The sequence below is a fragment of the Pyxicephalus adspersus genome, chromosome 5 (assembly GCF_032062135.1).
Source record: "Pyxicephalus adspersus chromosome 5, UCB_Pads_2.0, whole genome shotgun sequence".
Taxonomy (NCBI): domain Eukaryota; kingdom Metazoa; phylum Chordata; class Amphibia; order Anura; family Pyxicephalidae; genus Pyxicephalus; species Pyxicephalus adspersus.
In genome coordinates, this window is record NC_092862.1 from 138,258,172 (window position 1) to 138,285,766 (window position 27,595).

General features: G+C 38.7%; 1 protein-coding gene across 5 annotated transcripts in view; it reads left to right on the forward strand.

The window, feature by feature from the left end:
- Positions 1 to 27,595, forward strand: part of PPP1R9A (protein phosphatase 1 regulatory subunit 9A) — a 130,588-nt gene that overhangs the window by 82,784 nt on the left and 20,209 nt on the right. For all 5 annotated transcript variants that reach the window (XM_072412890.1, XM_072412892.1, XM_072412894.1 and 2 more), the window contains exons 5-11: positions 3,330 to 3,434; positions 6,472 to 6,607; positions 14,591 to 14,743; positions 18,922 to 18,975; positions 20,728 to 20,957; positions 21,673 to 21,769; positions 22,246 to 22,411. In XM_072412890.1, the coding sequence (XP_072268991.1) occupies positions 3,330 to 3,434; positions 6,472 to 6,607; positions 14,591 to 14,743; positions 18,922 to 18,975; positions 20,728 to 20,957; positions 21,673 to 21,769; positions 22,246 to 22,411 (941 nt within the window). The remainder of the gene's footprint in view (positions 1 to 3,329; positions 3,435 to 6,471; positions 6,608 to 14,590; positions 14,744 to 18,921; positions 18,976 to 20,727; positions 20,958 to 21,672; positions 21,770 to 22,245; positions 22,412 to 27,595) is intronic.

A 27,595-nucleotide genomic window follows, 5' to 3' on the forward strand; every position in this document is an offset into this window, starting at 1 on the left:
TAAGTAAAAGACATCAATTACTAAGTACAAATAACTCATATCGAAAGCTCAGAATTTCTCAATCAAAATTAAAGCCTTAACTATTATGGCAAATACATTTGGCAATATTTGGATGGGGTTGCAACAGACTGATTAAACATTCGTCAAGGTGCAAGAGGGAGCTGAAAATACATAATATATTAGGAAAACATAGTGGTCAATTTTATATGTTTTTACCATGATTCTTCCAACTTTTACCTAAAATAGAGGTAAAATAGACACTGTACTGTAACCAAGATAAATTGCCTATACCCCAAAGGGGACTGATGTCTGCCTCAAAAATTCAATGTTTGCAAAGGAACTTCAGGAGGGACTCTAGTGTTGGATCAGGACTGAAGTTGGCCCTGAATACAGGTGCTTGCTGAACAACCTTTGTGTTACTTTTATTTTTCAGCTTAGCTTTTAAACTTGTAATTATGTGTTCCTGCAGAGAGCATGGAGCACATAAATTTGTAGAAGCTTCTACATTTGCACACTGAAAAGGTTCTTTGGCACTGATATGTATACCAATTCATCCCCATTTCTGAGAATTATTGTATTAAAGAATGCTGCTTGATAGTGACACTTTACAAGGCTATTACAAGGATTTGGAACTTTAGGCCGCATTTTTTAAAGCTCTTCAAGGCTGGAGAGGATACACTTTCATCAGTGAAGCTGAAAATAGCAAATAGTAAATGACTTTCAAGAAATCCATTCCAGGTTCACTGATGAAAGTGTATCTTCTCCACTTTTGGAGAGCTTTAATAATTTAGACTCTTTGTGTTAATGAACATGGATTCATGACCATAACTGGATTCAATAAATAATGTATTGGATCAGTGTTATATTTATTGCCTTATTGAAAAGTTAATCTGGGGTAGCGATACCTTGCATTTATTAAAACTCTCCAAGACTAGAGAAGATAGACTGTTATGGGAGAACTTGGTTAATCCACCAAACCTAGAATGAATTTATGTTATTATTTGTTATTAGTTGGCAAATATATTCATTCCTGAATCAGATTCATTTAGGATCTTTTGGGTTCTCCCATGATAGTCGATCTTCTCCAGTCTTGGAGTCCAGTCTTTAATAAATCTGGCCCATGAAGTCTATAGCTTCCAACTCTGTTAAGGAAGAGTTGTTGCAGTTTGACATTGATGGTCAAAACCAGTATGGATTGCTAACCGTCCTTTCTGTCCAAAATATACACCTCACAGGAATGCCCTTTCTTAAAGAGTTATGACTTTTGGTAATCATCCTGTATTGTTGTATGTGCTTAATATTTGAGCTTCTGGATCCTCTGGGGCAGTGCTTCTCCTTTTTCATTGGACTTTTGATTGGGGCCTCAGCATCCTCATTTGCAATTCAGGACCATTGGTCTGCATTGTAGGGGATGACACCAATGCCTATCACTGAGCACAAAGCATTTTATGAAGGAGGTTGTAGGGGTCCAGTCCCCATAAGAGCTTGTGGTAGCAAGGGAATGGGATGAACTTGCCCTCTATTTGCCAACCTTTGCATTGCTGGCAAGCTACAGTTAGGAATTTGTTTTTTAAAAGCTGGATTTGGGTTTTAAGACAGGAAAGTGGAGTTCACCAGAACCCTGAACTTCATCGCTAAAGTCCCTGAAGAATACAAGAAACCAGGGCTTAATGCAACCAAAAGCAAAATATTAGCTTTGGATGGACTGATCCTTTAAAGCAACTATATAGTTCTAATAGCTGGTTTGAAAGTCAGTGCAGATGTATACTCCTTGATCCCGTGCCCAGAAAAGCTTTGAAAATCAAGATAAAAACATAGATAGCTCTTCAGTCACACAGACATGAGAATTCATGTGTGAAAGTCATGTTTCCTGCAGTTACTAAAAAACGCTTTGTTGTAAGTCAGATGAAAGAGACGTTTTGCTGGTGTTTATCGGTAGCTAGTAAAACTGAGTTGCTGGGTTAAGTGTTTGATTCTGCTTCAGATATAGAAATGTTGTTTTTCCTGCAAAGCTGAGCTCCAGTTTTACCTTCCCTCAAACACTTTTAAAAAGTCCCTGCATATATACCTTAATTTAAGTAGAATTCCAGATGGTCGGGTGAAAAATGAATTCCTCTTTTTGGCTTTGGGTAGTTCTCAAGGCTGCAGAAAACTAATCTTTTATAGTTCATTAGCACTATAGGGTTCATTTACAAAGGAAGTTTGGGCTGTTTATTTGGGTTATTTAACTTAGCTCAGTAATTTATTCTGTTATTCTGCTACTGCTGCCAAGGGTCATAGCCAGGATGGTGATACTTTGAAGTGTCAACTATATGTTTTTTGGACTGGGGGTGATATGGTCCATGACGGCTTGAGTTCAGAGGAAGTGGGTTGAAAGATGCTAGACTCGTTGAAGATGGTAGACTGAGGATATCTTGTAGCGTAAAAGAAGTGCTGGAGAAAGGGGGCAAGGTTTTGATCATGGGTGCTAGTATTGCAGCGATGCTTGCAGTGTAATAATTCAACCATGTATTATAGATATTAGATGGGGATTCTCAACTACTGTATGCGGTCAACTTCGGCTGCTGGTGCTTGTCACAGTGGCACATCCCAATCCCCTTTTTAATTCCAATTAAAGAAAAGCAATGGCTGCAGTACCTAGGAAAAAAAAACTTTGGCTCCTTTAATATAAATTCTACTGAGTATAACAAGTAGGTAGAGGAAGAGAGTCATATCAGCTGATGCAATCTATGGACTCTATGGCTACCTAATATGTTGTTATACTTAGTAGCATTTATAATAAAGGAACCAAAGTTTGATTTTCCTTGTAGTGTAGCCATTGTTTTGCATCTTTCAAACCATGTAAAATGGTTTAATGAACATGCCACTGAAGCATTTTTCCGTTGTCCCTTTATGGTAAGGTAAGTTCGGGACAGGAATACCTGTCATAGATAAAGAGTCCAATGTTCTGCAAGGGAGTAAAGATCAAAGACATGGGCAGCTGGGTAGATGAGTATTAACGGTCACCTAATACAGGGCACTTTTTCAAAAAAAAGTCTTTTTGGAACTGTGATCATCGTTAGCTAAAACAGTCTGGATTTAGGAATAAATTAAATGAACAAAGACAAGGCAAGGAAAGAGTAAATCCAGGGCATGGGGGAAGTTTTAGCGACAGACCTGCACACCCTATTATATATTTATTCTGTTCCGATCTAATCCTCTAATTGTACACTAACTCATCTAATCACAAGCCCTTTAATGATCTCAATATATCATCAGTTTTGATTGCCCTGTTTGTTGTTGATTTATTTATTTTTTTTTCTCACTATTGCTTTGTACTGCATTCTCAGGATCCTTGTCAATGATCAGATCTTGGAAGTAGATGGTATTAGTCTTGTTGGCGTCACTCAGAACTTTGCAGCAACTGTTCTTCGAAACACCAAAGGAAAAGTCAGGTAAAGCCTTTATCTCTTAATCCTCACACCTCCTTCTTGCTGGTGATTAGAAAAGATGTATTTCAAAGATTTTTTTGGATTTAAACTATTTTCAGATTTACCTCTAATCCTGGTTCTATAAAAAACTTTACTTTCAAGTCTGCATAGACCTGAAATGACCTGGAAGAGGGAAAACTTTAAAGGACGTTTGTACTTGTGAAAAAAATAAACCTATTCTAACCTCTCATTTCCTGTCATATTACCTGATTTGCTATTCTCCTCCACGGAATCCTACTTACTGACATCCAAAAGGCCATAGTCACAGAGTTTGAGTACATCTACCCAGCAACATTGACTAATAGTACAACTACAATAAGAGGAGTCTGATAAGGAGCTTTGAGGCTATACTGCAAACATATGACTTTGGCTGTCCGTAACAAGGAATCTGCGGAGGATAGAATTGGGTAAGTCAATGGAAGAGGGTTAGAGTAACTATCCAATAAAACCAAATTAGTCTTATAGAATAAAGGTTACCTACTGTACATTCCGGGTTCCTTTAAAACAAATGTCGTACCAGCTAGTAGTAACTTTTCACATTCCACTGCACCTATTCTTGCAGCTATCCCAGCTATTTCATGAGTTCGACAAGTGTTGGAAATGACTCCTGTATTTATATCCACACAGCACAAACACCCTAATTTAAACACCTAGTAATGTGACTGCAGATGTTGTCTGACCAAGATCAAAAGGTGTGAAATTTGCTGAACCACTTTGTTCTAGTTCCATTATTCTATCCTTTGTCTCAGGAAGTCTGCTTAGGTGGTAAACTTTCAAACTGCATGACAGAAGGTGTGCAAATATCTAGGTACAGAGGTTAAAATTGCATGTTGATGGAAGATGGTATTGAAGGCCCCCCCACCCTGTTCAAAGATGATTGTTGTAACTTGATATAGATGGCCTTTTTCAAGCCTCTTGCAAACCAGTTGTCCCCTCTTTCCAAAAGGTATTCCTCACTGTTCTATTTCCTTAAGATGTAGAGAAACTGATGAATCTTGTCATGTTAAATCTGCCTACGTATGCTTTGCCTTTCATTTGTTGGACAGGGAAGAAAACTGGTTTTTGAGGGCATGAAGTAGACTGTCTATGTCAAATTAGAAAAAATCATCTATAACCTGGGATGGGGACCTCTGTGAGGCTATCGGCCAACCATCTACCATGCTACATCCCATAGTGTTTGAACCAAGGTGTTTATGCAATGCGGGTATAAATGTTGGGGTATTTTCCTACACTGGTAGAACCGGTAGAAATAAAACACTGCAAAGAACAATTCCAGTCCCTATCTACTATTAGCTATACAATGACCTGGATAAATGGGAACCTTCACAAACAGAAGGTGTGCCAAGGCTTACAGTTGTGTTTTCTCCCATTGCAAAAGCAGTGGTCTCTTTGCAGAGGTCCAGTATGCCCCCTGCTGGGTCTGACTGCAACTATTAAAGCTTATGATCCTTATTGATTGGAGAGCTCTAGGTCTGAATAAGCTTTGGATCTCTGCTGGGATATCAATGCTTGGACACAGAGCAAGGACCTAATTTTCATGCTGGTAACAGACAGGCTTTTCTACTCAGAATGAGACTGCCTTCTGAAGAAAATTAACTGTAAGACTTTCACACCTTTTTTATACACCTGGAATGTTTGTAGCTGCTCCGTAGTAAAAGTTCAAATAGGATTAAAAGAGTAAAAAAAATAAAAGCAGCAATTCCCGTCCCCCTAAATGTTTTCCTCCCATATCAATTTTCTCTACATAACTAAAAGGCCAACTTACAATGCAGTCTGGTTATGAATGATATGATAGTAAGATGACAGATAAGCTGGAAACTGTTCAGTTTTGTGTTGTGTTCTCTTTAGGAAACTTGGTCGGGCTATTATCTGCATTCTAATGTAAAAGCTTTTTATCTATGCTGTAATGTATCACTTCATATCTTAATAGAAAGGTTGAGCGCCTTCTATATATGGGTTTGGCACTCTGCCGGTGAAATGCTTTTATTATTAAAAAAGCACAATGTTTCCAGATGGAGATATGGCCAAATACATATCATCTGTCTTTGCCCATGCAGGATAGAATAAAAGATGTGCTTAAAGAGACAATATCACCTTGGCCTTTAAGAGCACAATGACAGTGTTTGTGTGAAGCCATTTTTGATCACCTTGTACTCACATTTTAAGCATTCCTCTGTCGCTCCTTCCATCATTCCAGCCACTAATAATATACCTGGTGTTGGAGCTCTGAAGAAGCAATGGTATCACCTCCTCAGTTAAATGGAGAGTGGTCAAGGACACAGAAAGGGGAATGTTTGGCACTGATCCTATACATTGCCCTAACGGAGCATGGCTGCCTATGCACACTTTTTTTTTTCCTGCTGGATCAAATACACTTTACTTTTGGGTAGGAAGGAGCATGTTATTTTTCCATCCTTTTCCTAAAATTTAAAGCTGGGACCAAAATGCCCGGTTGCTAGGACCAACAACTTTCTTTTAGGGGTGGAAAAAGGAACCCTAGCACTTTGTAACCTGTGACCAGAGGGAATTACATAGGGCTATTCCTTTTTTGCTGTGGCTGATAAAAGGAAAGAATTTTGAAGGTTTGTATAAGTAAGAATAGGGGGTAGCAGTTAAGATAAACCTGTAACCTGACTATGAGCATTAAAGTATTAATATATTCTGCACAAGCAGTAACCTAAACAAGCCCTCACTGACCTTCCTAGGTGTAGCTACAAAGCTGTATCTACAAAAATAACAACAGAAACATCATAAGGTCATAAGTCATAAGGTGGTTCCCTTAATTTTCTTCTGGTGGCAGGAGTTTGGCAGGCTACTGCGTTTCTGATGTAAACAAACAGCAGTTGATGTGAGCTGTTCAGAAAACAACCAAACTTTGGAGTTATGTTGTGATTTTTGAGGTTGATTTTCTCCACAATTCCTAGAGCTACAGAACAATTCCTAGAGCTTAGATATACTGAACAGTCAGAGATTTTCAACTGCATTGTACATTTTTGCACAGGTTCGTTATAGGTCGAGAGAAACCGGGACAGATCAGTGAGGTAGCCCAACTAATTAGCCAGACACTGGAGCAAGAGCGCCGTCAGCGAGAGATGCTGGAACAGCACTATGCACAATACGACGCAGACGACGATGAGGTAATATCCTAAATTGAAATGTTGCTTTCATGTTATATTTTAAGGAGCCCTGCAAATGATTGAGTTGCTTCCAGATAAGTGTACTGTTAATGTTACAACATACAAGACATTTTAGACAATTGTGCTCCTACACTCTTGTAGTAAAAGTTTGGGGAAGGGCTTTTTTTGTTCCAACATAACTGTAAAACTGTACAAAAAGACAGATCCATAAAGACATGGTTTCCTCCCAAAAGCATTGTGGTAGGATGACTGGCTTTCCCCCAAATTGGTGTCAGACAATCGTAATGATATATATTATAGATGGTAGGGAGATTAGATTGTGTGCTCCTCAGACAGGATAGTGGCATGACTAGGGACAGTGTAGTAAATCTTTTACATGGGTATAGCCTTCTAAAGTTAAAACAAATTTATAGTGTAAACTGTGTGCAGAGCTCAGCAAAAAGATCTTACCAATGGAGCTCCAAAGACATCTAAAGATGGTTTAACTTAAAAAAAACTAAAAACTAAAATATAGGACAAGTTTAAATTTTACAAATAAAAAAACTGCCCACCTTACGAAACTCCCCACAATCTAATCCAACCAAGTCACCCTCACCCAAGTCCTAACTGACTCCCCCATGACATATGCTTGCCCTTCCCTAAGCTGAAACCTGTCCGGTGCAAATCATGCCTATATAGTGGGTCTCTAAAACTTAAATGAACCCATAATAACCCATATATTATTATAGAGGTGACATATCACACAGCACTTCACAAAGTCTATAGTCATGTCACTAGCTGTCCCTCAATGGGATTCACAGTCTAATGTCTCTACCATAGTCAAATGCCATTACCACCCAAAGGTCAATTTGGGGGGAAGCTAATTAACTGCATGTTTTTGGAATGTGGGAGGAAACTCTAGTACCCATAAGAAACCCATATCCCTGGACATATAAGGATCACAGCCCCATTAAGGAGTTACAGTAAAATGTTGCCAGCACCAGACATTTAAAGCTTGGGGGTAAATACTCACCATGGTGGAGGTATTTGGGTTAGATAAGGAGGATAAAAAGGGTGAGCTTGTGTTTTTTTATAAAACTTATTTTATAAAACTTATTCTTTAACCTAAGAGACTAGACCTTGTGTTATTTCTTCCCTGTACTCCGTTTGTTTAGCTAGACACAATAAAATGGAGGTTATGCCACCGGAGTAAGTCCCGAGGCAATTTACCCCGAGCGCTGTAAAGTCCTGACTCGAATTTCCCCTGATGAGCTGCCTTTGCTTTCATAAAACAGGCTATTAAATCTCTAGAGTCTGTCACTAATATAAATACAAGTAATAAATATTTCCTGCAGCAGATAATCAAATTACACAGGAGCGGTGCACGGAATTCTAATTAGACGGAGCTTCGTGTCTGGCACACCAATCAGAGTCCTGTGGCAGGCAAAGTATGGAGCAGGGAGCAATCTTCTGCTTAGCTAGAATGACTCTGCTCACTGCCTGCCTTACCAGACTTTATTTTCATTCTAAACATTTCTATAGTGTCTCACTGCAAGGATGCATTAATCTCCAAATGTAACAACTGAACATCATTCAGATGGGCTACAGATATACAGTACAGTCTGTCTCTTATAGTAGACACCTAAGAGTTATTTTATCTCTGCCTTCTTTTATTTAAAGGAGTGTTAAACAATAACTCCACGTTTCATTTTCATTTGCTAAAGCACTCATAGGCTGATTTTCTAAAGACATTTTGCCTGCTCACTTACCAAGGTGAAATATCACCTTGAAATATTAAATCCACCTATTAAGAGTGAAAGTCTTGATGATTCAGTTTGCAAATAATGCCTGGTCACATGCAAATCCAAAAATACCGGATTTTCGCCTGCACGATTGGGTAGTCCATATTCCATTTACTAAGCTATGTGATTGATCTCTTGCAAGGGGCTAATTTGTTTTACTATGTAAAAAGTCTATATTGCTTTAGTAAATCAACCCCATTATAAATGATAGTTTATTCTCTCTAATTTAATGCCTTCTTTTTTAACTAGAGTTATCTTTTTTAAAGGTGATATTTTTTTTCTGTTTTTTTTTTTTTTTTGACTGTTTACTAGAACATAACTGATTTGTTATGCCACGTTTTTACAACTTGTATAAATCTTTATTTCAATACCGAACACTATCCTATAGGACACTATATAAGCCCAACTAACCACTGCTTCACAGGGATGTCACCTAACCAAATGGCTGAAAAGCTGGAGAACTCATTATGCGTCATAATCTGGGGGAATTGCAGCAGTTAAAATAATCCTTTTGGTTTGAACTTTCTAATATCTGTAGTAAATCGTCATCTTCTATCATGTTTCACATCATGGTCTACACTCCCTTCCTTTGGCAAATGAATTGAAATTAAAAACTTTTGGCTCTTTGGCTAACATTTCTTCAGTGAGGTCAAGGAAAGTTCACTCTACCTGGACATGTTGTTATCCCATGAAGGTATGATACCCAAGCCTGGCAAGAACCCACAGCTCTGGTCACACTATAGCCCAATCTCTCTTTTTAAATGTGGACCTTAAAATCTTGACCAAGGTATTGGCGAATAGTTTCTGGGCCTCCTTGTTCATTGGGTTTAAACAGTTTTCATCCCTAGAGGACAGGGAGCTGATAACATCCGTAGGGCCATACAGCTGGCATCTATAGCTCCTACCCAATCCTTGGATTCAGTTTTTCTCTATTTGGAAGTCCACAAAGCTCTTGACTCAAATGACCTCACCTCTTTTTTGGCCTTCACAAGTGGGCCTTTCGGGCTGCTTTCCTGGCCTGGATAGAGGCATTATTTGAGTCTCCAGTTGCTTCTCTTTTCTATTGTAGAATTGAGTCCCCTCAAATTGACCATACAAAGGGGTAGTCGTCAAGGCTATTCACTTTCCCCTTTATTTATCTTTATATTTGTTAGCCATTGAGCTTGTTGCAATGTTCCACCATGGACACACGTTCCTGCCTTACCTTTTTTTACCCTGAATTATTTTGCCCTGATTTCTGGTCTTCATGTCAACAAAGCCAAGTCAATCTTTTGACCCTGCCTTGTCGATCCTATTTTTGGATGACATATCTGAATGAGAATGAGTACTTATTGGACCTACTAACCCATTTTCCGGGCTTCTCAATCATTGTTATTCCCTCATCTCCAATAATATTACCATATCCTAACGACAACCCAGCGTCTAATAGACCCAAGTAGAAAAAAAACATTGCTCATACCTACAAGGTCATATGGGATAGATAAAAAGCATCAGACTTTTGGAGCAACTCACATGACATGGCATAAAACTCTTTCCCATTTTGATAAGTTTTGAATTTTTTGGGACTCCTTCTTTGTATGAGGACCACTATATGCATTTTGCAGCTGATCAGGTTTTTTCTCTACTTCCTTGTCTGCCTTTTCTCCCTATTTCCCCACTGTATTTTCAATTTTGTTTTTTTCTAAGATTTACCCCTCTTTTGCTGCCTAACTCCAATTCCCAGGCACCTGTCTCTGTACATGTACCTATCCACCACTTCTTCCCAAGTTCTATGATTGTGTCTTGCAGCAATATACCATATTTTTGTTTCTCAATTGAAGGGTAGAGACTAATTAATGGTACCACATTTCTATATACATTACACATTTCATTCTTAGGTTCATTTTATGTGACTTTTAAGGTAACTTGCACACATTCAATATTAAAATTACAATGTTTATTCTATTACATTAACCATAAAACTTTCTTTAAGGTCCACCAAATTCTTCATACAATTGAAGCAAAATTAATTATACCTTGTCCTTTGTCCTTAACGCGTTTCATCATCAGGCTTCTTCAGAAGGACATTTAAAGAAGCCGTATAAACGTTAAGCATCATATATGTTCATCACCTTGCTGGAAATGTTGTTCACCATATATTATATATATAAAAAATAAAATACCAATAATACTTAGAATTCACAGGAAGGGATCCCAACATTCAATTCATGTAAGGCATGCAGCAACGTTAGTGGAGACCCATGTTTGCTCCTTCCTGTGCTTCCAAATACCCACCACAATCTGTTCTTCTTACTCCAGTCTTTAGATCCTAAAACTTTTAATTCCCAGTTTTGCATTCCACCACCCAGATACAATATCACCAATTACCTTTTTCAAATGAGTACACACTGTCGTAGTAATAGGCACACTCTTTTGTACTTATTTATTTTTATTCATGACTTGCTAAGACATATTGACACATAATTCTGAATGCTATGTCATATTCGATGCACCTCATACTCTTGGAAGACTCTATATACACAGTTTATAAGAAACAATCTTAATGTAAGAAATGATAGGTAAACACAGGAGGGTTTCGGGACACTCTCTTCTTAGAACATCATGAGCTCTAATGAGATTTGCAACTGCTCACTTGTGGGCTTTCTGTCTCTAATATATACTCCTTAGTGTGCCCATAAACAATAACCCAGGAGGAGAATGTGTTTCTCCTCTAATCATTTAGCTGTGTGTGTTAAGAATAAAGAGGCATAGCATGTGATAACATTTCTTATACCACGAACAACTACAGAAAATGTACAAACACTAGACATCAGAGCGTCTCCAGCTTGCTGCCCATTGTAAATATGAAACATTGATATGCTATATTTAAAATGTACCTGGCTAGAAATAAAAAAAATAGCATAGTTCTTTATGTTATTCTTTATTTGTGAAAAAAAAAACAAAGCAAAAGTGTGCAAAAAATACATTGGGCTATCCAAGGCTCTCTTCAGTGAAGCTGGGTAATCCAGCAAACCTGGAAAAGATCTGGTTCAGGATTGAAAATTTGCTAGTAAATAACAAATGACTTTGAAGAAATCCATTCTGGTATTGAACTAATCACTGCAGATGCCGTTCATCGTTCTACCACAACCTTACGACCAATCTGAGCAAGGTTTACCTTGTTTTTTCTTCTGCTTCCTGTTGAGCCCTTGAGACAGGGAGTCAGGATAAATCTCTCCAATGGGACACTCCAAAAAAAAAAGCCCCAAAAATCTAGCTTTTGTTTGGAACTTTACAATAACGCCATTCACTTCTTTGTCAGCGTGACTGTCATACTTTCCCACCAATGGTAATCAAGCTGTTAACATCTGAAAAGGTTCCTTTCATCTCGAGAAACAATTAATACATATTTATTTGTGGGGTGAGCGCGTGTTCCCTGAGAGACGCAGTGTTCCGCACACCCCACATGCTCATTATATTGTCGCGCTGATGTGTTTTAAAGAGTACATTTCATAGTTCTGCCCTCCAGGGATCAAACAAACAGGAGAATATGATAGAACAAGAGAACTCCTCTATTTATTTTTATCTTAGTTATCTTTTCATTTTGCCATCATATAGCCTATTATCTTTCTTTTAAATGATATCCATTTTAGCTTATAGATGGTGCTGCACAAAGTGTAGAAATTGCTGGAAGCTTTAGGTTGTTAAATGCATTATGTTCACAGTAAATTCTGGTTTGAAGTTCATTGCTGAGATTCATGGTTGTTTTTGGAGGCTGTTTCTACTTCTACAAGAGACCCTGTCCTCATTCTAATAAAGCCAACCTTCTATGCTAGTTAGTTTTTCAGATGTGATACATTTTTTAATTGATATAAATTAGATTTTGCTTATGATAATTTATAATACACCAAAAGGTTCCCTCAGGAAGGAGTTTTAGCGAGTTCTATAGATTGCATTAAAAGCTGGATGATTTCTAGAAGCACAGAATATAACTAGGTATTAAAGTTTTAAAGTAAAGATAACAGAGACTGTTGATCCAGGGAACATCCGATTGTCTCAGGGAATCAGAAAGGATTTTTTTTCCACTGTTGGGGCAACTTGTACCAGGGTTTTTTTTTTGCCTTCCTGTGGATCAACTATGTCCTTGGGGTTTTTTTATGTTTATTTCCCTAGTGGATGAACTTGATGGTTTTTTTCAATTTGACATACTATGTACTGTAACCAATAACTTTTTTTATCACTAACACACCTGCCTTGTCGATCTAATTTTTAGATGACATATCTAAATGAGAATGAGTACTTATTGGACATACTAACCCATTTTCTGGGCTTCCCAATCATTGGTATTCCCTCATCTCCTATGATAATACCATTACATATCCTAACGACAACCCAGTGTCTTATGGACCCAAATAAAAATAAAACATCCCTCATACCTACAAGATCATATGGGATAGAAAAAATACATCAGACTTTTGGAGCAACTCACATTGACATTACATAATACTCTTTCCAAGTTTGTGTCTTGCAGCAATATACCATATTCTTGTTTCTCAATTGAGTGGAAGAGACTAATATTGGTACCACATTTCTATATAAATTACACAATTCATTCTTAGGTTCATTTTATGGGACTTTTAAGGTAACTTGCACACATTCAATATTAAAATTACAATGTTTATTCCGTTACATATACATAAAACTTTCTTTAAGGTCCCCCAAATTCTTCATACAATTGAAGCAAAATTAAATACACCTTGTCCTTTGTCCTTAACGCGTTTCATCATCAGGCTTCTTATAAACCTTAATGTTCCACCACCCAGATACAATATCACCAATTACCTTTTTCAAATGAGTACACACTGTCGTAGTAAAAGGCACACTTTTTTGTACTTATTTATTTTTATTCATGACTTGCTAAGACATATTGACACATAATTCTGAATGCTATGTCATATTCGATGCACCTTATACTCTTGGAAAACATAGAAGGTTGGCTTCATTAGAATGAGGACAGGGTCTCTTGTAACCCATAACTTTTTTTTTATCACTAACACACCACATTATTCCACTTTATAGCACAGCCATTCCCAACCAGGGTTCCTCCAGAGATTGCTAAGAATTCCTGAAACCTTGGCTATTTAATCTCCCATTTGATAGTGACATCATATTATCTTGCCAGTGCCACAAGTCAACAGCATGACACCAGTTATATTTCTAGCCGTAAGAATAAGGTTATATATACATGTCAGAGAATTCCTACCTGATATGAACAGTCGAACTTGTCTCAGGTGAAAATCTGACGTGTACGATGGTCACCCACCATCGTTTATGGATCCTTCAGGAATATTCCATGAACGACAGATAGGGAATGACCACTATACAAGCCAAGGGAGAAGAGGACAGTGGGGTGCCCCTCACTCGTTCTTTCCCCTTCCCTCTCCATAGAACAGGCACTGTGTGTAAATTGCTCATTTACTCATCTGTCACTTTTTGTTGCTGGAAACAATCACAAAAGATTGTTTCTGGTGAAAAAAAATTGCAACTATAAATACAGACTTAGAATTCCATTCTGACCACCAATGTAGCAAGGGCATTCCTTCCATTAACCACCAATGTAAGAGGGCATTCCTTCCACTGAACATCACTGTATGAGGGCATTCTTTCCACTCACCACCAATTTAGCAAGAGCATTCTTTCCATTAACCACCAATGTAGGATGGCCATTCCTTCCACTGACCACCAATGTAGGGGGACATTCTTTCCAACGACCACCAATGTTGGGGGCCATTTCTTCCATTGACCACCAATGTATAGGGTCCTTCTTTCCACTAATCACCAATGTAAGCAGAGAAGCCTTTATATTGGGCACCAATCTACAAGGGGCATTTTTTGTCACTAATCACTGATGTAAGGTACATTTTCTATTGACCTTCAATGATTATAACACTGGTTTCCCAGGACCTGAATATTATTCCAAGGGCTCTTTAGGGGTGAATAGATTAAGATGGTGTACAATAGATTCTTTCTGCCAACTGTGCTTCTGAATGCAATTCTGAATAGACCACCTCTGAATGGTACATTTCCTTGGTTCCTTCAGCTTTCATTGCTAGCTTCCACTGACCTCCTCCAGAGGAACCAATAAGTCAGAGAAAAAATAGGTTACTATTGGATATAGTCAGGAAAGTTCACATGATAACCATTGCTATGTTTAAATCCCCAGACAGGAGAGTACGCCACAGATGAAGAAGATGAAGATGTCGGCCCTGTCATCCCTGGAAGAGAAATGGCCATTGAGGTTTTTGATCTTCCGGAAGGAGATGAAATGTTTTCTTCTGATGTGGATGCAACAAAACTTGCTCACAAGTTTAAAGAGGTAATTCAAGATAAATGTTTTATTACATTATATTGACAGATGCATTATTGGCCATTTGAGCCATGCTGACCACAGCCTAAAGCTTGGGCATTTAAAGATGGAAAACTTTCCCAGGGCAAACTTTATGTTCACTGTAATACATTTTCAGCAAAATCTGCTCAGCAGCAAAAAGCAGCTCATTCCTAATTCATATACTGTATACACATAAACATGCACTACATACATATTACATGCACATGGCCTTATAAAGCTCTTTAAGACGGGTTAAGATAGACTATCATGGGAGAACTTGGGTAATCTGGAATGTATTTCATAAAAATAATTTGGTATTATTTGTCAAATGTTTTCCTGGAACTGAATGGCACTACTTAAATTAAAAAGGAAAAAGGGAAAGTCAAAATGGAGAGCTTTGGTGAGTGACTGCAGTTAGAACTCGGGAGCAGCCCCTTGCTGAGTGCTACTCCCATCGGATGTTGTTACCTGTTGCGGTGTGCACAACCCAAGGGTATATAAATTTACTATCATTACTAGGGCGATCTAAGTGTTGTAATAACAGGAATCTGCAGTATTTCCATCACTTTAGGCAAGGATAAGCAATAGAATGCAAATAGCCCATTGAATCTTAAAATTCGATCTGTAGTTCAGAGCAGACATCTATGAATAAGTAGTAGATAAATCTCAGGAATTTCCCTGAAGTTCACACAATACATGGTATGATTAGAATATCACAGTTGCTGCAGAATTAAATGCAATAGCCAATTGTTGTATATTTAACCCAATTATTAACGCAGTTATGTTCATAAAAAATGATGACAATGTTTTTATTTGCAACACAAAGTACCTACATTTGACTTGGTAGCAAACTTCTAAAGCCCTTGTACAGGAGCTCTTAGACAGGAAGGGGAAGAAACAATACCAGAAGTCAATCAGTTGATCTGCAATGCTAATGCAAAGGACAAGTCTGATAGGAGGAGAAAGTAAGTAAACAGATTACTGTTCTGCTGATGTGCTTTTGCTGTCCAATCATAGGCTAGGGGCAGGGAGGTGACAGGTTTGAGTTGTTTAACTTCAGTAGAATAAAATCAGGTCACCTATTTCGCTCTTCTACTTGGTAGGGTTGTGCTTTTTTCAGGTTTGATAGATCAAAATACAAATCCTTTTGCAAATAAAAAACATCCCATCAATGAGTTTCAGAAATGTGTTCATCTGTATGCTTGGAGATCAGCTTCAAAGGATTCAAATTCTTAATAGAATATTGCATTGTGATACTTGGTTAGCTGCCATGCTGAGAATTCAATGCTTTCTTATTCTAGAACAAGTGTGGAGCCAGTAAGGTTAAAGCTCCTCATTATTATAACTATAATTATTATTATTATTATTATTATTATTATTATTATTATTAATATTAATAATAATAATAATAATAAACAGAATTTATATAGTGCCAACATATTATGCAGTGCTTTACATTAAATAGGGATCTACATATTTGTTCCAAGTCAATGACCATGGCTACCTACATCCCGCCTTTCATGACAGGTTTACTTTAAATTAAACCAGGGACCTTTCTAACAGATGCAGTCCGTGTCTGTTAAATGTCAACTAGAAAATGGGACTTCGTCCCCCGCAAGGGCTTACCATAAATTTCACACAAAGCGGGATTATCTGTAAGAGAGTTTCCACTCTGTTCCCAAGTATTGTTCAATAGGAAAGTACATATAAATACTATAATTATCAAGTTCTCTCCGACAGCACTCGCATACAAATTACAGAGCTTCCTTTTCTGAAAACACACAGAACAAATCCAAGAGTAAGAATAGCACACAGTGGTAATGGCTTGTCAGCTACTTCTGTGCATTAGATCTTTGCTGAAATTGGTTTCTGGTCCTGGCCTTCTGAAAACTGGAACGGCTTAGATTATGAAATATTTGTTCACTTTTAAATGTTACCTCCAATGCAAACCAGATATAAGAATACGCCGGCATATAAAGATAGGTAATTAATACCGGGGTCCTGGTATAGAAAGCGATACCTACTGTACACCCCCCTCATTAACCCTCCCTGTATGCCTAACACTAATACTCCCAGTAACGCTCATATTAACCCTTCCTCTAACCCTAAAACTAACCCCTCTGTAATTGTCACACTAACTTTAACACTAACCCTCCCTGTAACCCTAACACCAACCTGCCCTGTAATACTCACACAAGCAAGTAGTCCCTTATGCTAACCCTTTCTCTAGCCCTAAGCTAACTCATCTGTAATCCTCAAAGTAACCTTTACAAAAAAGCTTCCTTTAATTTTAACAGTAACCCTTCCCTTAACACCATCACTAACCCTCCCTGTAATTCTCACACTAACCTTACTTGTAACCTTAACACAAAGCCTCCCTGTAATAAATCTTATCCTTTCACTAACCCTTCCTCTAATCCCAAACCCACCTTTCCTGTAATTCACACACTAGTCTTCCCTGTAGCCCTCCCACTTACCTTTGTTCTAATGCTAATGCTGTAATCCCTACACTAACCCTTTCCATAACCCCACCACTAAGCCATCTGTAATCCCCACACTAACCCTTATTCTAACCCCATGACTAACCCATATGTAACCCTTACAGTAACCCTTCCTTTAACCCCAACACTAACTCATCTGCAAGCCTCACACTAACCCTTCCTCTAACCCCAACACTAACCCATCTGTACCCCTACAGTAACCCTTCCTTTAACTCCAACACTAATTCATCTATAATCCCCACACTAACCCTTCCTCTAACCCCATCACTAACCCATCTGTACCCCCTAGAGTAACCCTTCCTTTAACTCCAACATTAGTCTATCTGTAATCCCCACACAACCCCTTCCTCTAACCCTTCTTTGTATCATTCACCATTACCAGTACGCTAACCCTTGCTCTAATTCTAACCCTAACTCTCCTGTAACTTCAATGCTAACCTTTCCTTTTATTCTCACATTAACCTTCCCTATACTTCTCATAAACCATTTCTTTAACTTTAACACTAGCAATACTAATCCCCCCCCACCCTAGTAATTCAAACACTAACTTTTCCCCTAACCCTAAAACTAACTATCCTTCCATCTCACACAAAACTTTAACCCTAACCATTCCTGTATTCCTAACCCTTCCTGTACCCCTCACGCCAACCCTTCCTGTAACTCTAACACTTACCCTACCTGCAACCCAAAATTACTAATCCTCCCTGTAACCTTAACAATAACTTCCCTGAAGCACTAACTAAATTGTATTCAAATCTGGATTATGCATTTTAAATGTATTTTTTTAATGCAGAAAGTATAATGACCTGAATTATATTGTAGGGCAGAGCACATGAGTGTAGCTTAAGAGGCCAATCAGATGTCATGCATTGCACAGAGCAAGCTGATAGAAGAAGAGAGCAATAGGCCAAAGAGACGAGTTCGTGTGCTGCTTTTCGTGTCCCTGTCTAGTTACAGTGTGAAAGTGGATGGGACACCTGTAAGTAAAAAGGAAACAGCAACAGAGAAATATCATCTCCTTTCCCATATCAGACAGAACTGTGCTGTGTGGGAGAACTGTGTATTTCTCATGAATGAATACACTTCCATTGTCAGATCCATTAGAAATCCATTGGCAGGCAAAGTAGCTCCATTGTATGTGTTTTATTTGTGAATTTAGCTGTTTGCTTGGAATTCAGGAATTACAAGTCCCAGCATATCCTGACAATCTTTCCTATGCTGGGATGTGTGGTTCCATATGCCATAAGGATGCCAGTGCCCCCCTGGCTTCTCTCCAGGGCCACCACTGCAGTGAAGAACCCGTTAAATGCGCTGAACGTTATACGATGCGTTATGTAAGGCATGACTCACCGTGAGCGGCAGTCGCAGGGGGATGTTTATGTTGTCGTTTCGTCTCATTGTGTCAGGATGGATGTTGTCAATAACAACACATTTCCATCTGACATGGCTGTCTCAGGGCAGCGCTCTCGTTTGTAACTGAACAGCAAAACGATCTTTTTTTCTTTTTACAGTAAGACATTTAAATTTACAGCCTACTGCACTGCAGCTTTCCCCGCCGGCCCTGTGCTGCAAATCCAGCGTGTGAGCTGCCTGCGCAGCCTTTCAAAGCACCAAAGCCTTTTGCTCAATTTGTGATACTTATATTCTTTTTTTCTTCTTCTACAGCTACAGATTAAACATGCCGTCACCGAAGCTGAGATTAAGAAGCTGAAAGCCAAGGTAAGATGGGAAGGCACGGCGATCCTCTTTAGCATGCTGAAAAGGCCTTGAGCCGTGCATTTCATAATGTTGTTTTTAACAGGCTTATATACGGCAGAGCATTGACAACATGTAAAGTCTTTTAACCCTTAACATGAAACTAATCTTTTTATTGTTTTATATGCAAAAAATTTATAAACTAATTTTAGCAATCTGTGTTAAGCTATTAAACACTTTGTTGCTATTTAGGAAAAGAGGATAGATTTTTCCAAAAATTGATTTGGCAGTGAAAATACCAATTTTGCCATTGTGGAATCAGTCTAAATTTTGGAGGCTTTCTGCATAGGTGGAATTTATGTAGCTTTCTTAACAACAGCACGCGATCTCCATCCCCTTGCTGGCACTGTTAACCATGTGGCTTTGTTTATAAACAAAGGGTTTGGACAAAGCAATGTACACTGGCTGGATCAGCCTTTCTCCACCTTGATAACATGTGGGAACCCTTAACTTAACTTCCAGGTCCTCAGGCAACCCCTGCTATGGTATCAATGGAATCTGACATGAAAAGCAATAGTTGCTCATTGCTCAATGAACCCCTAATAACCTCTGGAGGAACCCTGGAGTTCCACAAAACTGTGGTTTAGATACACTGAGCTAGACAATTGTTGTTTAGATGGTATTTGCATAACTTTTGTCTAGCTTAGTGTATCTTAACCAGGGTTTTGGGGAACCCTAGGGTTCTTTTAGGAGGTTGCTAGTTGTGTGTATGCTTTTTCCCTTAAAATCTAGCATGTGTACAGCATTCCCCCAATGTCATTTAGGGATCCACCATGGCAGATCACTAAATGACCGAACAGGACAACTGCTGGAATTTCCAATGGGTGAGGACACAACAGGGTGCCTCCTGCTCATCCTCCACACTCCTTAGACCTGCAATGTGTGCACAGTGTTTGTTTGTTCTAGTATCACAAGAGTTTATTTCCAGCTACTAAAATTTGACTTGTGTACAAAGCCTAGGAATTGTTTTTCTGTATTTAAAAATTTCAATTGCCATATAAACGATTTTGTGGTACAAAAACAGATCCCCAAGATAGTTTAGCTTTTGTAACCCTCAGGTTGAATTACAAGCCTTTCCCATACATTTCAACACATTTCTCCATCGCGGTACAATGCCTTTGCTTGCAGGTCTACCAGATGTTACAAAACATTACCGGTAGATTTGGGAGATTCCTCCATTGCTGTCCTCCATTCACACTATTTTTGTATTCTTTTCCCCTATCTGTTTCAATCTGTTTTAATTTTGCTACTGTTCTATGGTCTTCACTTTCATTTCCTCATTTGCCTTGATTTGATCTGAAACATTTTTTACCCCCTAGGGGGTAATGATCCATTTCCAATAAGTCTCTAGCAGTATCCAGGGAAATTTGGAATTTTGAGAGGGAGCCCATCCTGCCTCTAAATCACCATACACATTACACTTTTCATTAGTTTTACCAAAACTATGTAAAAGGAGGACTTACCTAGAATGCATATTCCAGTAAATCTTATCAGACAGGCTCTTGTACCATGTAACAGGTAGAGCTAAGGGATATTGAGCTAGTAAACTCTAAATCTTGTACAGATGATTAATTTAAAATTGTGTTCCAATATAGTATGCATCATTTACAGAGAATGCACTTTGTTATGTTTTTACCCTTCCTTCCTTTCTTCCTTCCCCTACTACCTACTCTCCCACTTCTGACCCTCAAATAATGATTTTTACTGACCATCTAGCTACAAGCGGCAGAGAATGAAAAGGTGAGGTGGGAGTTGGAGAAGACGCAGCTTCAACAGAACATCGAGGAAAATAAAGATAGGATGATGAAGCTGGAGAGTTATTGGATCGAAGCCCAGACGTTGTGCCACACGGTGAACGAACATCTGAAGGAAACACAGAGCCAGTACCAGGCCCTGGAGAAGAAATATAACAAGGCCAAAAAACTGATCAAGGACTTCCAGCAAAAGTGAGACATTATGCATATTCAAACATTCAACATTGTAGAATTAACATCATTTAGAATTAGGGGAAAGAATGAGATAATCTGGTGACCTTCAAACTTCCTGCCTCTGGTGCACAGATCAGCCTGGCCAGTTCTCCAGCATTGGTGGCATGTTCTGCAGTCTTACTGTGAACACACTTTCTGCAAAGAGTGCCAACGCTGCTCCTTTCTAAATTCAGTAGAATGAAAGAGTGTTGTCACCCTTGGCCAGAAATCGTGTTACCTGTTCGATCACCAGGTAAAAATAAAGGCAAAAAAAATCAAGAAAAGAAACTTACTTATTCAAAATATCTAAGGACAAAGCAATGGTGATCCTTCCAAGCACTGTCATGTGCACCCAAATCCCAAGCTCTTGTGGACAACACACCCACACGAAAGGGGAGGCATTATGTAGCCCTGCCCTAGGGTGACAACACAGCTCCTTCACAGATACTGTGTAATGCGTACATGTTGTCAGCCTAAGAGTGAAAGTCTGTTACTGGCAGGACCACCTTGTAAAAGAAAGTCTAGAAAAAATTAAAATGCAGCCATTTCAACCTATGACTGGTAATCTCCAATACATGATATTGTTGTACTTGTGGTTTAGATACATTTAAATTCAAATATTCTTCCAGGAACCAATTCAATTTGCAGCTTCAGGTAAGAGAAGAATAGTTAACTTTCTATTTGCTTTTTACAGGGAGATTGACTTCATGAAACGGCAAGAAGCTGAAAAGAAGAAGATTGAGGACATGGAAAAGATTCACCTTGCTGAAGTTCAGAACTTGCAGTCTCGGGTTAGTAAAGCTGAAGGCACACACACATGTATGTCCTGTACTCCCCAACTTGCTGATTGGACAGTAAGGGAGTATCTGGAGAGTAATAAAGTAATCATTCTGCTCTGTTCTCAGGTCACCAAGAGGTAGACTGATTGAACTATACAATATGTTACAGTCTTCTACACACAAGCTCGACCTGAGGGCTTCCCTGATTTTCTTTGCCCAATATGTGCTCATTGTTAAGAGTTGTTGACTTCCTGCAGAGCTCTCATTGAAAGGTCATAAAAACAAACATATCCAAAACACATCACATATCCAAAATCCAGTGATAAGTGTGTAGTTTAGTAGCTTTTTCTCTGACAGGTCAAAGTATCGAATGTCAGAACTCCAACAACGGTCCATGGTGATGTGGCCACCATGTATATAAGTCTTCTTGGATGGCCTTCCAAATAAACCCCAACACATTTCACTATGTTCATTCTTTATCCTTCTAGATCAAGGACCTGGAAGCAGAGGTTTTCCGGCTCCTCAAGCAAAATGGCAGCCAGGTCAACAACAACAACAACATTTTTGAAAGTCGGACATGCCTTGGCGACGACCCAGTGTCGGCTGAAGACTCGGGCGAAAAGCAAGAACCAAGCTTGGATGGCTTGAAGGAAGGTTTGTTAAAACATTGAAAGTCTTCTGTGGGCGGTTGAGTGACCCTCCTGACAATATGCATACTGCATGTATCGAGCACTGTGCCATAGCCAAGCGCTCCTAACATTTCCCAGAATGCCGTGTAACAATGTACCGTCATTTCCGGATGCTTCGTTGTATGGTAAAACACAGGCTCATCTCTGTATATGTCCTCACTTGTCCAGATCGGGGTGTCTAAACATTTAATACGAACAGAAAGGGGAGAGGGTAATATATACATACATGTTTTGTGTTTTGTCTTCAAATTGTAAAATGAATAAAAGGAAAATGTACATGATCGGAGGCAAAGGTGCGACCACCAAAGCGTGAATTATTTTGATATTCTGGCATCCAAGACTCTTCATGAGGACGCTAAGCAATACTTGCTACTTATTGACTTTTTGAGTAATAAACAACATAGTATAACTGCGTGTCAGTATTCAGCAAAATACCACAAGCTGAAAGGATGATTGTAGAACAACTTCAGGCAAATGCATAAAGTCACCCTGTAGCTCTATTATGTATTTCTCCATAGGTCATACATTTTATTGAAGTTCAGCCTTTTGAATTACCCAAAGTAAGACTTGCAATAGGTGTTGCTGCATTATAAGCTGTTAGGAGCTGTGTAGGAGAGGTATTTAGCAGGGTGCATAAGAACAAAAGGTGAGTGCAGTGAGCGTGTTAGGGATCACTTTTGGTCTCTAGGAGGGGATTAGTGGCACAACATTTGAAGAGCTAGGGTCTTAAAAAGTATGGTCCTTGTCATTATCCCATGCCATTATAAACCAGGCAAGAATGGGGCAAATACCAGGTTATTTGTTTTACTTTCCTATACACATAATTTACCTGCCTTTTGGCAATTTGTCTTGTAGACCTTTTCTTTGGTATTTTCCAATATATTTAATCCCTGCTAAGAAAAATTTCTTATGGCCGATCCAAACATTCTGGCCTGTCAATATATATAGCTTAGCCTGGCTGGGACCCACCATAAAGTGTTCACATTACGTTGTTTTTGTGTTAGTTTTGTGTTCTTTATGGGCTCCTCCACACCTGTGGATTGTGGTGCATGGTAGGTGCTGTTTTTTTTTTTACACTGCATTAGGGTGCTATTTTGATGATTGCACTGCACCACAATTAATAAATATTATGCATTATTGGACATATGAGTGTGGATGGAGCCTACACCTTTTGTTTTTCTTTTATTTTAGGGTTATTAAAAGGAACAAACCTCATCCTCCTATCAGGTTCTAACAAAGCAGCCAATCAGATTTTACTTTCAGGAAACGTCTGCTATAGTTTGGCTAGTAGGGAACATTACCACAGTGCAGGCAGGAGCCAGGAAAGATCTGTAAATCCATACATTTCCCATACACTGCAGCAATCCAAAATATGGTGAATAACACAGTGCCTTCAATATGTTTTAATTGAGCTGCCTGCAATTAATAGAAAATATGTTGTCTTCATTATTTTTGGTAGTTGCCTGTAAAAAAAAATGTTTTGGATTGGCATATGGAGTTAGTCATCCTGAGTATTTTTACCTGTCACCTATTCACCACCAGACCAGTATATCTGTTCCAGCTCTGGCTGTGGGTGGGAATCAGATAATATGGCCAGACAGAGCAACAATAAGAAGAAATATCACTTTGCTAATTGCCTGAACCTGTCAAAGTCTCCATGCCCAAGATTAAGTTAAACGATACTTAAAATTGTAAGGTAACTGTCTGTACACTGCAATACTACCTAAACGGATGTCTAGCAATCATTTGCATTTAAACAGGGTTTCTTGATTCATATAAATTGCAGTAAATACCATATTCTAGCTTGTATGTCAAATGCAATATATATCTGAGCCAAGAATCCCTGTTTAATGCAAAAATTTGCTACAAATTTTTTAGGAACAAAGGATTGATTTCTATTTCCAGTGGTACCATAGTCACACCTTTTTAGCATGTTTTATAAAATAAAAAAAACATTAGGTGTATTATTATTATTATTATTTATAATATTATTATTCATATTTATAATTAAATATATAATTATAATTATTAATTAAATAATAATAATAATGTTAAGTTTACCAGTATCTTGTAGAGAGAATTAATGCATCCAAAAAACATAGCTGGATGGCTATTACAATTGCATATTTATTAATTTTTTGCTTGGAGTCTAACAATGAATACATAATTAGAAGAAGTTGAATCAGCACAAATTAGAAATGCCTGGTGACATCCTCAGTTCTGTGTGTGACAAGCCAGAAGAAACTAAATTGATTTTATTTTTTAAATTTTTTCCATTGTAGCTGGATTAATTGACTGTGAACACAGACAGCTGTAAACACTGGTCTGTAAAGTGCTGACTCTTATAATTCATAAATTTATGTGCTTCTGTCGGCGGTAGAATATGCAACAAAATAGAGTGGGTGCTTCTCCCAGCAGCCAAATGTTTGCTGATATTTTCTTGCTCTAGCTGTGCAGCATCATTTTTAAAGAGACCCTGTCACCATATTAAGAAAATTGTAATGCATCTTTTGTACTAGAAATGGAATTACTTCAACTTCCTTACACAACCCTCCCTTCTTTGAATGTTATAGCACTCTCGTATTCTGGGAATGTGTATTGGGTAACTCTATGGGTAGACAGCATAAATGTCTTTAGGATTTGATGTTGATACATCATATGTAGGTTATGTATAAAATTCCTCCGCAGTTTTGCTGGGATAAAGGGCTATTGTAACAAAGCACCTATGAAAAGCTTGGTGCCTTGTCTTAACTTTCAGGTTATAACACAACCAAGCTCTGCCCATTTCTCAAAAAGCCCTGTCCCTTTTACCCCAGTCTTATAGGCAGTGCAAAAAATGGCAATTTTTTGGAATATAAATTGTGAATAGCACCGATTACTGGTTTGGTGGTACTTGCAAATATCAATTTTAATCATTTTAAGAACTTTTTCTTTGTGTTTGTGGACCTCTTTATCCCAGACATGCACTCCACAGAACTCTACCCTGCACCCAACATCTAACAATTCAACCCGGCTGTCTTTATCACCTAAAAGATTTGTTGTTGAATACGGGGGGGGGGGGGGGGGGTTGTGAGGGGTTCAGTAAAGTGTTCTCCCATGTAAAGAAGTTCAGCTCAAAATTGTAGAATGCATCCAGTGGTACCTTCACTTCTTGAGAAGTGTTAGATGGTCGCCTTTTTCCTTTTCTTTCTATCTGTAGTTAAAATTTCCATAACGTTCCCCTCTGTACTATTGACCCTCAAGCCCAAGATGCAGAGCAATGTGTGGAACTTTTTGCTGGAGCAGCCTTCCTCCTTTTTTCCCCTGAGGAACCTTAGAATAATTTTAAGCTCTCAGGGAACTGGTAAACCAATTTTTTTGGGGATCAGTGGTGACAAATGCTTTTAAATTGGAGGCCAATAGAAAAAATGCTCCTTTTACAGAAGTAGCTAGAATACCACTCTTCTAGACAGCTAAAACATAACTAGAGTCATGCAGCTGTCTCCACCAAGTGTTGTTGGCCCCAGAACTATGCCAGCATCACCCCATGAGAAACCCTGGTTAAAAATGGCAGAGCTAGAGAGTTGCAGATCTACAACCAAAACAATGTGTTTATTCAATTTCCCTTGCAACAATGTTATTTTGCTTCACATGTGAATGGTTCCATTCAATTAATTTAGACTTTCAGAAAAAAGTAAAATTCTGATTGGCTGCTTTGTGTAACTGCATTTTGCTCATTAGTTTTTGCATATATATAAACTGCTCTGAAAAGGTAAAAAAATCCATTTAACTTCCATTCCTTGCTAATTAAAGAAACCCCCCCATGAGCCAAAACATAATCCACAGATTGGTAAATATGTTATTGTGCATCGCTGTCTTTTCCGTCCTCTTGCCTGACATTCAGCCATCTGATTTAATTGCCTCTTCCAATGGTTACTAAATATAGACATTATTTGGCTCACTTCTGCAGCGGCAGTATAAAATACTGTTATTTTCAGGGGAAGGTCATACGTTCCATTTGTTTGTGGGCAGGGCTCGTGGCTTGCTGGGTGCTAAATTTAAAGATTCTGCACTGAATTGTCAATGTTTTAGCTGATCTGGGGCCCCACTGCTGTTAGGCTGTTACACAATGAATATATTTCAGCTGAACTCTGGGCAGAAAGAGAAGACACAAATGGATGCAGCTCTGTAATCATTGATACATCAATTCAATTTCTTTTTAATGCAAGTGCTGAATTTTATTACGACTTGTTACCAGCAGCTTGCACTTAATGCAAATCCATACAACATAGAATAGAAAAGGGGAAAAAAGAAGCAGTGTCTCAGGTATGGATTAGTGCAAGGAACAAGCCAATTCAAGGAGAGAGCAGAGTGACAGAGAGATGAGTTCATCAGTATGCTGCTTCTCCTTTCATTTTCCTTTCACAGGGTAAGGACCGGTAAGATAAAGTAAAAGTGTAACCCAGAAAGATCCAGTCCCCTTCTCTGTTAGACAGAGCTGTAGTGTGTGATTTAAATATGTAAATCTTAGGACTGAATGGATAGAAATCCAAATCCTTTCCAAATACATGAATTTAATCTCTGTAATCAGATCTTTCCTGGGGGTCAGCAATAATGTATTTCTATCCATAACCTCTATCTTCTGCAGTTCTGCAATCTGTAGTGAAGGACCTACCTAAACCATCCATCCAATCAGTGGCAGACGTAGCCAACAGTGAGCCCCTGTGCAGAACTGGCTTGGGCCCCCTGCCAAAATGACGGTCCCTCTGGAGGTGCCTGTGGGCTATGGAGGGTCAAGGCCGTCATGCAGCAACACAATTTGCTCTCCCCTATGGTCTTCCCCTGCATGCAATTGTATTCAACCATTTACTAACCTAGTACAGGTTGACAATCAAAAATCCGGCAACCTCCACACCTGAGGTGGGCTGGATTTTTGAAAATTCCAGATTTTTAAAAGTTTTGCTCACCTCCACACACAGACCAGTTTTCCTCCCAGAGCACCCTCGGACATCTCGCACAGTTCCAAGGAGCAGGCAGCAGGAATGTCTCAACATGTATTTAGTTTAGCAAGCAAGACCTAACAGCTGTTTCTGCAGAACAGCGCCATCAAAACATAAGTGGCCAAACCGTGTACTGCAGCCCTGTATTGAAAATGTGATCCGAAATTTAT